Source organism: Chionomys nivalis, chromosome 1 (genome assembly GCF_950005125.1).
Source record: "Chionomys nivalis chromosome 1, mChiNiv1.1, whole genome shotgun sequence".
Classification (NCBI taxonomy): Eukaryota; Metazoa; Chordata; class Mammalia; order Rodentia; family Cricetidae; genus Chionomys; species Chionomys nivalis.
In genome coordinates this window covers 196,461,679-196,472,172 of record NC_080086.1, presented here as the reverse complement: position 1 = coordinate 196,472,172, position 10,494 = coordinate 196,461,679, and the positions used below count along the sequence as shown (strand labels likewise).

Here is a 10,494-nt window from a genome sequence, read left to right as displayed (position 1 = left end):
TTTCTCTGTAGCTTTGGTGCCTGCCCTGGAACTAGCTCTTGTAGACCAGGCTGGCCTCGAACTCCCAGAGATCCGCCTGCCTCTGCCTCCTGAGGGCTGGGATTAATGAAAATCAGCTCCTTTCACCTTTGAGTCTCTTTAAAGTCTTTGGATTTGAAGATATGGTGTGTATTTCTAATTTGCAATATGATTACTTTAAGTATTTTTTCCAAATTCTTTTTTTCTTCTGATTCCAACTTGTCACAAGTGTTCTCAGCTTACTCTAGCCACCCTGTCTCTGCATTTTGCTGTGAAGCTTATCACTTATGTTGCATTTCACCATCCAACTCTGGATCATCTCTAGTTAAATTCATCCAACCCCCCCCCCCTTTTCCTCACCTACTTCCTTTCCCATTTGGCCTTTTGTTCTAAGTTTCTTATACAACCATATATTTCCTAAAAAACCGATCTGGAAAACTAGAAAGCTAGTCTAGATTATTCTCCAGAAACTCATCACATAATTTATTCAATCATGCCTTATGTTATCTGAGCATCTTTTGACCTTGTATTTTCTTGTAGCCTGCGTAACCTCAGCAGGTAACAAATTATTTGCCTTTAGGAGGTTCACTGATGGACAAGTATGACCCAAGGACATACTTTCCTGGAGTCATAAATATCTTAGAAGTCATTCTTACCCGACTATCCAGTAAAAAGAGACCTTTTGGGTACTTCGAAAGTAGACAGTAAAAAATGTCTGCTTCATCCTGCAAGAGTCTTTGTAAACACATAGTTGAACAATTTTCAAACTTTTACGCTCTTAGATTTTTCTGTTCATTATCATTAAGAGTTAAATATTTTTAGTTTTACTTTTTCTATTCCAAGTGGTCCATTAGGTCAGTTCTTTTAGTTTACTGTACTCTGAGTTTAAGAGTGTCTTTTATTTCTATTACATTTTAAGTATGGTTGTCAATTCTGTATGTCATCATTCTAGTAAATATTAGGTCTTTGTGGGCCTATTTATGCTGAATTTGTTTCCACTGCTCCGTTCTTATTTATGTATCTCCCTTCTCTTCAGTTTTCATGAATGCCTATTTCTTTTCCTTGGGAAAATATTTGTAGGATTTTCTTAACACATAGTATAAAGTCACAAGAGGACCTGTATTTGTTTCTGCAGGTGAGTAATAGTTCACTAACACAGCATAAGTGAGCTCATAACTTGATACATTTATTGCTATATAAAAATTTAGAATGTACATGTATATGGTTTATTGGGTGTCATTTTGAAGCATTATACTTTATATAATATTTAAGTCAATGTAAGTAGATCTGTTTCCTTAAACATTTGCCATTCTACTAGGTTGTGAAAACATTCAATATCCTTTCTCCTAGATTTTTGAAATATTGAGGATATTTTTATTATCTATAGTAATCCCTTTGGGTAATAACACCCTTAAATTTCTTCACTCTATCTAATTATAACTTTGTACCCAATTAATAGCATTCCCCTCTCCCCCATTACCAGAAAACCCCTAATCTCTTGGTGTCTGGTAACTACCATTCTATGTCCAACTTCTCGGGACTTGAGATTTGTTCTGACCACCCAGTTAGAATCTAAGCTTCAACTTGAATAGTAGAGGCATGTGATCCCCATTTCTCACCCTATCCGATCTCTTCCTTCTCTTTTTCTCAGTGCCAAGCCAACTTTGCCTTTGGGCTTCTCAGAGTCAATGTGGGGCTAGTTTACATTTACTCTGACCTTGTCTGGATGTTCACCTTTTTGTAGTCTTTTTTTTAACCAAGAAAGTAATGTATTTATTCCCATCAAATTAAGTTTAGATTTGTCCTTACAACATGCCCTTTAGTCATAATAATTTTATTCATTTTAGACTTATTGGTGCCAGTCAGTTGGCATGCTTATTAAATGTTTATTGAGTTAACTAGTAGAGAAAGCTGAAGATGGCTGTCTCAAGGCCCTTCTTATATTCAGAGCCAAGAAGATTAATTACACTCACAATGGAAGTATCAGTATAAAAAAAGTCTTACTCAAACATATCAGCACAGCTTGCACTAAGCTAGCTGATGAGGCTCGTCTATATCAAAGCGACGAGGCTTGCTTTGTCTTGTCTGTTTCAAAATCGTGTTCCCTGTATGATGCTATTTTGGGACAAAACCAAGTCCAAGGCAGGCTTTGGGGTCTCAAGATGAGAATTATAGGTAGGGATACTTGATTGCAAGATAGTGTCCTATACAAGACAGCAATGAGAATAAGAATGGTGAGAGCTAGACATTAGCTCTTTTCACTAGTCTGGATGGCAGCGACTCAGAATATCACAGTTGTGGGAGAAAATTTTACTAAACAGTCATCAAGCAATACAAGCCTAAGTGAATAGGAGACTTTAGTGGTCACAGCCTGTAAATCCACTGTAAACAGAACACTGGGGAAACTCAACAAAGCAGAATATATGGGTTTCTGGTTTGCTCAACACTAACTTGACTCTTGATTTCGCAGGTGTAAGTTTCTGTACTCTTTTTATTTTCTCCATAAGAAAAGTTATACACATTTTTCTGGTAATTGCAAATAATTATAGTTCCATTTAGCATACAACTGTAATTTTACTTTGGCTAAATATGAAAAGTATGAAGACTTTTGAAGAAGATCTAGAGTTCACAGTACAGAGCTTTGTGAAAAACAGTGCCTATGAGCATTTTCCCGTGGTACACAGAAGCCACAGTGCTGGCCTGAAGCACAGACCCATTGTTGGCATAGATTGTGCTCACCCTGGGCTTGTCTGACAAAGCATCCTGGATGCGTAGTACCTGTCAAGAGAAGGTAACTCGTTAGTATCCAAGAAAAGCCATCTAGAGAGATTTTTCTTCCCAAGAATTCTGGGACAAATGAATACTTTCAGAAACCAATAAGCTAAAACTTGGAAGTATATGTGAAAAAGCATGGGACAAAACTGGTCTCGCTGAACATAATGGACAATGAGGACTACTGAGAACTGAAGAACAATGGCAATGGGTTCTTGATCCTATTGCACGTAATGGCTTTGTGGGAGCCCAGGTAGTTTGGATGCTCACCTTAATAGACCTGGATGGAGGTGGGTGGTCCTTGGACCTCCCACAGGGCAGAGAAACCTGCTTGCTCTTTGGGCTGAGGAGGAAGGAAGACTTGATTGGGGGAGGGGGAGGGAATGGGAGGTGGTGGTGGGGAAGAGGCAGAAATCTTTAATAATTAAATAAATTAATAAAAAAAAGGGAAAAAAAAGTTTTCTTCTATAGCGGTACTAATGTCCTAACAATATCTCTGTGAGATAATTGACTAGCTGTTAACATTAGTCAAATTCCCCTATAGAGACCTTCAGCAGGTTGATAATTTGGCATCTCTGAAGAAGAAACTTGGGTCCCATAAACACTTGTCTAACTCCTGAGTTGGCAGTAATTCTCTGCCTATGAATGTGCCTTTGACTGAGCCTATAGTATGAGGACAGAATCCCGGGAGAGGATGACTAAGGGGCACCCAGTCAGCTAGCCCAACCTGCTAGTCAACATGGTGGCAGTCTCCACTGCTGAAGGACCCCATATCTGTGAAGCAGCTCAGGAACAGGAAGAAGGTGCAGGAGTTTGGAGCTGCCGCTGCCTAGGGCTGTTATTGATCCCCAGGCTTAGCACATTTAGCTTTGCTAATCAGCAAACATAAGCTCTCAGGTTTCCAAGAAGCCTGGCTGAAGTTCACTGGACAGGGTCGGGGTGGGGGACAGCAAAGACAGGAATCAAAGGAAAACAACTAGCCATGAAGCAAAGGTTCCCCTTATTGATCTCTTGCAATAGAATGAAGCTTCAGGTTGTTTTCATTGTTTCCTTTCATTTTTACTTTCATTCCAAGTTCCAAAAACTTGGTTTCAAGTTTGCTACATGAAAATAATGGAGCTTGGATCTCATACAGAAAACACAAGGCAACTAAGTGGAGGGTCAGCAACTGTGGAGAGGTAAGGCTGGTTTAGCATGAATGCGTGTTCAAACTTGAAAATGGGGACCTGAGAAACACATCTTTAACAAGTTTTCGATTATCTCACAGTAATGTTTGCCTTCCCTTTGGGCTGGTAAGTTTTATCTGAAAGGAGGGAACCTCCACTGAGACAAGGCCTTCATAATATCATAGGACATTGCCTTAATTACTGACTCATGGGGAGGTCCCAGTCCATTGTGAGTGGTGCCATCCCCAGGCAAGAGGTCTTGGGATCAATAAGAAAACAGGCTGAGCAGGCATGTTGAGCAAGCACCCTCTCCCCATGGCCTCTACATCAGCTTCTGCCTCCAGGATCCTGCCCTGTTTGAGTTCCTGTCCTGACTTCCTTCGATGATGAACAGTGATGTGGAAATGCAAGTCAAAAAACCTTTTCCTCCCTGAGTTGCTTTGGTTGTGGTGTTTCATCACAGCAGTAGTGACCCTAACTGGGACACACTTAGAGCAGAGGCTTTGGCCAGGCACTTGTAGGGAAGCTCTGTCTGTCTCTAGGAAGGCAGCAGGGTGTATATCTGAAAAAGGGCAGCTGACTTGCTAGCTGGGATAACAATTCTTCTTCCTTTAGGCTAGTTTCTACTTCTGAGATTAAATGTATGTATATATACATAAAATAATCAAATGCATATATATGTATATATATATTAATTATAGTTTATTATAATAGAATCTAGGACCAAGTCAGAATATGCTGGCTAACTAAATCTCAAAGTCCAAGGAATAGTTCTGTCCATTGAGAGCTTCCATGTCGCAGAAAGGCAGGAGTCATTGCGTGATTTTTATGCTCTAGATGAACATTGTATCTCTTATTTCAATTACTGCAAGAAAGAACCTAGAATTTCTTCAGGCATGTAATTGGGTTGTTTTAAATCTTAAAAAACAAAAGGTGTAAAGGGGAAAGCTATCGTTTTCCAAGTTGTTGTGTTTTAAATTCATTTTATATAAGTGTAGATGTGAAAAAATTAATAATGAAAATACATAAACATATGGCATGCTTTAGATCTCTCCATATAATAGGCGTCAGTGATGTAAAAAGGCTGATGGGTAGATAGCAAGTGAGTGACTGGAAGCTTGTATTCACTACCTATTTTCACTTTGTAATCACAGAGCAAAAGTTGATCTACTTTGTTGAAACTTATTAGTGAAATTTTTGAGAATTTCCTCCATGAATACCGTATTTATATCATTTCTACCCCCACTCTCCCCAGCCCAACTCCTCTCATATCCCTCTGAAACCCATGACCTCTTCTTCAGTTGTTACTGTTAAAGGCACACGCACTCTGCTGAGCCTGTGTACTGTGGATGTACATGTGTTTAGGGCTGACCACTTGGGACTGGATAACCTATCAGAAGGTTCACACCTGGAAAAACCTGATTCTCCTTCTCTCAGCAGCCACTGATTGGCTGCAGCTCTTCCTTCAGAGATAGAACTCTGTGCCATTTTCCCCATCCGCACAGCCATGCCAATGGCTGTTGTCATCGCATGGTTCTCATTTGTAATGTCTTCTAGACATGACTGGGAAACTACACCCATAAGATCTCAATAATATGATTGCTTTAAAATATTTCTTGATGCTCTCTTAAAGATTTCATGACTAATGTGCTAATTTCAAATAAAAATAATTTAAAAAGAGTCATATTCTTTGATAGAAATAACCCCTCCTGGGTCAATGAAGAAGCAAAGAAAATTTGGATTTCAGTTTTGCAACTTCACAAACAAGTCACACCTTTCTTCAGGCCACAGCTTCGAGTCTCTTTCTGTCTTCAAGCCAAGACCTGCCCATGCCTTTTAGCAATCTTCACCCTCTTCCTAACCATGTTGTTTCTTCCTGCACAACTTACCATTTATGCAACTTATATATTCTTTTTATAAGTGAACTTTTATGTGCTTATGAACTTACACATTCATTTAGTATTATTTGTCCTTCACTGCTCTAAGATTGGGGTCTTGTATGGATTTTTAATGATTAAGTTTTATTTTATTGTTTTTGTTTGTTTTTTTGTAAGCATGTGTGTTGAGCAGATGGACATACAAGTACAGGCATACATGCCACAGCATTTGTAGAGGTCAAAAGATAACTTTTATGAGTTGGTTCTCTTCTCCCATGGTAGAACCAAGGATTGAATTTAGGTCATCGGGCTTACATGGCAAGTGCTTTATACCATCTTACTAGCTTTGTTTATTTTAATTTCTGAGATAGCCCAAACATTAGAACAATATCTGGCAAAATGTAAGTGTCAAAAATAAGTTATTTCAAGAATGTGTGAAAGAATTTGTAGTGGTTAAATTCAACGAAGTTTTAAAATTTATTATTATTCTTCAACTCAGTGTCATAGAAAATGCAGTGTTATGTAATTGGTTTAAATGCTGCAGATAATTCATGGTTTTTACTTTAGAAGATATATTTTTAAAATTAAAAAAAAATCTTTTAAAAGGAAACACTTTTGAACACTGTCATATTTATTAGAACTTGAGAACAAAAGTTTATCTACTTCAGAGACTCACGTCATTTGAAGCCTTAGTGCAGGCTGTGTGCTCAGGGGTATGAACAGAGATGGTTCTAGGCATGTCTTGGTGCAGGCTGTGTGCTCAGTGGTAGGAACAGAGATGGTTCTAGGCATGTCTTGGTGCAGGCTGTGTGCTCAGTGGTAGGAACAGAGATGGTTCTAGGCATGTCTCCCCCTCTGCCCCACTATAGCAGCATCTCAGAGCTTGCCTTCTATGGGAAACACAGTAGGGCCATCTATGTCAATATCACCTATCAAGATCATCTTTCCTCTTTCCTCTCAATAGCAAAGCACTTGCCAAGTTAAGACCTGATGTGGGATTCCCCTCTGTATATCATTAGTTAATAAAGAAACTTCTTTGAGGCAATGGTGGGGCCGAACAGAGCTAGGCAGTGGGGGTGGGGTAGGGTGGGGTGGGGAGGCGGGGTATGGTCAGGGGTGGAGTGGGGGTGGGGGTGGGGACTAAACTGAATTCTGGGAGATAGACAGCAGAGGCAGAAGTCATGTAGCCACTGGCAGAAGACAAACACACCAAAACCTTGCCTATAAGCCACAGCCACGTGGCAATACACAAATTAATAGAAGTGGATTAATTTAAGGTATAAGACTTAGTCGGAAATATAGCTAATAGGCCAAACAGTATTGCAATTAATACAGATTTCTTTGGGATTATTTCGGAAGTCTGGGCAGCGGAATGAACGAGTGATCTCCAGCAACAAGGACCTGCTGTCTGGCAAAGATATTACATCAGCCCCTTGTGGCTTAAAAAATGTAGGGACTCCATCTCTTTAAACTGCCAATATCTCTAATACATACATATATATATATAATTCTAGAACTAAATAAGTATTATATATATTTATTCAGTTATATATAATATATATATTATATATATATTCAGTATATATAATACTTATTCAGTTCTGGAATGTAAATGTGACCCACATAAATGCCCTCAACATCACCTCAGCAAATTTTCACTCTTGCAGAGATGCCTATGAGTTCCAGAATCAGTACTTACTTCTGACCCTGGAGGATCCTCAGGGTTGTACACCAATAGCTTTGAGGGGTTAGGATGGCATCCTGCCAAAATGTCTCCTGTGGCAGGGTCAACAGTTAAGTTATCCACCAATGTTCCCAATTGAATTACCTTCAACAAAGAGGAAGCAGTGAGGACATTATCTTAATGTTCTCTGCCATCCCCCTCCCTCCCTCCTACCAATTCTTCCTGGTACTGGACACTGGTATTTTTAGGGGGCGTTGTGATTGCACTCTAAAAGTATAAATGGCTGTGGGTCCTTAAAAGCATTCCTGGATCAAGTATGAGACTTATATGTGGGGTCTTGCTGTATGGGTTAGCTGGGGAACTCTTACCTTCTCTTGAGTTAAATTCCAATTATCATGTTTTTTCAATATGTGGATGTTCTTAGCCATTACATCAGCTACATAGATATACCTACAAAGCATATAACACTTAATGTTTAAGCAAGTAGTAACAAAATATGACATTGTCTTCTTTTTGGAGAACAAATATACAAATTCACATTGGTTTGAAGTACTATAGTGATGTTTTCTACAATACTATAAAAGAGGATAACAGAGTGGTACTTTCAATGTTATCGAAATGTTCTATAGACTTTGAATGTGAAATGTTACCATGAAGTACAAAGTAATATTATAGATAACATATATGGTCAATCTCTAATTTTTTTTTTCAATTGAATGAGGGAAGAACATCCTTCCAAGGCTAAAGAGCCCATACTTGCACACTTAGAGCTTGAAAGAACAATGGTGTGGCCCTGGAGCTCAAGTGCACTGTGTTTTCCAAACAGGGAAAATGCACAGAGGCATTTTCTTTTGTTGTTGTTATTGGTTTGTTTTTGTTTTATTATTTATTTATTTTTGCTTTTTGAGAAAGCATTCTACTATGTAGCTTTGGGTGTCCTGGAACTCACTATGTAGACCAGGCTGACCTCAAAATAATAGATTTTTTTTCCTGCCTCTGCCTTCCAAATTCTGACATTAAAGACATGCACCTCTGCATTCAGTCCAAAGGCATTTTATACAAAGATCATCCCCACTCATGACCTCAAATCTAAATGTTATTATCCATAGTATATCTGTGGTTTTAAAAACTTTTAAGTCTTAATTCTTTGCCTGGAATGTTCTCATCTAAAATTTTATATAGCAAGCAATCTTGTCAGTCTGTCTTAGATTCACCAGTCCCCAAATAACTACATGGAGACTTATTATTAATTACGGCAGCTTGGCCTTATAACTTATATGAACCCACATTTTTTAATCTATGCCTGCCACATGACTCCATTACCACTCTTCAGTATGGTACTAGTTCACTAGTTGGCTGGTGAAATCCAGGGCTAGATTCCTTCTCCTTCTTCTTCCTCTCTTTCCCAGGAAATCCCACCTATCTTCTTCTGCGAGCTATTGGCCATTCAGCTCTTTAGTAAACAAATCAGAAGGTGCCTTAGCAAATACATATCCTCATAGTGTACAAAGAAAATTATCCCACAACATTTTCATGTTTCTTAAAAGTAGTCATGGAATTATCATAAGTCTGCCAACTGCACCATCACATGTTTAAGGCAGGTTTCTCTCTCTAATAAGAGCTTTTAAGTTAATATGGTCTTATAGATGTGGTTAAGTGCCTTCTTTCTGCACTTATAAGGGGCAAAAATATTGAATATTCATCCTGTTTTTGGAAAGAAAATTGGAAAAAGTGCGTTTAATTGTGCAAGAATTTTGAACAAAGTTTATATTTTTTAAGTCTCTTTTTTCCTGGAGGGGACTTGAAATTGAAGAAAACAAATAATTTTTAGTGTCACATATTTCCTGTGAACTCTGTGCACACCTGAGCACTCCACTCACACCGACTGCTTGAGCTTAAGGGAGCTCTTGAGGCAAGGAGCTCTTCAAAGTGACCAGGAAAAAGGGCAGAACTATTCTGAAAGCACATACTTTTGATCTAGTGAGATTGTGATTCCATTGGCAGAACTGAATCCTTGGGCCACTACTTTGACCTCTCGTGGGCTGTAGAAAAGAACGTAAGTCCACTGAAAGTCCATGAACATCTCCAGAAGTACCAAGAAGTAGCTGGTAAAGTAGTGGTCTCTTGTAGCATAAAACTGCTCTGGCCCAACCACCACAATGTCATTCACACTGAAAAAAAAAAAGTACTTGAATACCTTGATTATTGACAAAGGCATTAACACATACCTAGATTACCATGTTTACCAGTTTTAAATGACAGACTTGAATTAAGATGAATTAATCAATCCCATAAAATGTTCTGGCTTTACTTCCACATGTTTTACTTTGGCTATTTATGATTTTAAGTAAAAAATGAATTTAATATTAACAAACTCTAGACTTGTAGATGTTAATGATGATTTTCTGTGACAGAAATAATAGCTTTGTTTTCCTTTGGAATGAGGTTTAATTATTAAAGTTAAGCATTGTCATGTGACTTTTTGACATATATATGTATATATATATATAATTTTGTTTGTTGATTATTGAGGTTTCCTGTTGGTCTGGAACTCTCCCAAATAGACTGGGCTGGTAGACCAGTAAGCCCTAGGCATCTACCTATCTCTGCCTCCGTAACACTGGGATTATAAGCACATGTTACCATGTGTAGCCATTTTTTACATGAGTTCTGAGAATCAAATTCCAGTCCTCATACTTCTAAGATAAGATTTTTAACTGCCTGAGCCATCTTCCCAGCTTCTTAATGAAAGACTTGGGGAACCAATAAGAGATCATTTTAATAGAAACAAGCAATCTTTCTGGGGGCGTACTATTGTTCTCCTAGGACCCTAAGTGAGGACAATCTGACACAAGGTCCTGATCAACACATACAGCTTGAGTGAGAAAAAAACACACACAGCTTGACCCATAGGCATTCCTTCCTGTCATTATAGGCTAACCAAGTCTATCTCTAAACGGGTAGGATAATAGGTGAT

General features: G+C 38.5%; 1 protein-coding gene across 1 annotated transcript in view; it reads right to left on the bottom strand.

Moving 5' to 3' along the window:
• Nucleotides 1-2,269: 2,269 nt before the first annotated feature.
• Pon3 (paraoxonase 3) overlaps nt 2,270-10,494 on the bottom strand; it is a 36,345-nt gene continuing 28,120 nt past the window's right edge. Inside the window, exons 6-9 of the mRNA XM_057780069.1 lie at nt 9,488-9,688; nt 7,886-7,967; nt 7,533-7,661; nt 2,270-2,796 (exon numbers count right to left, since the gene is read on the bottom strand). Of these exons, the coding sequence (XP_057636052.1) occupies nt 2,638-2,796; nt 7,533-7,661; nt 7,886-7,967; nt 9,488-9,688 (571 nt within the window). The 3' untranslated portion in view covers nt 2,270-2,637. The remainder of the gene's footprint in view (nt 2,797-7,532; nt 7,662-7,885; nt 7,968-9,487; nt 9,689-10,494) is intronic.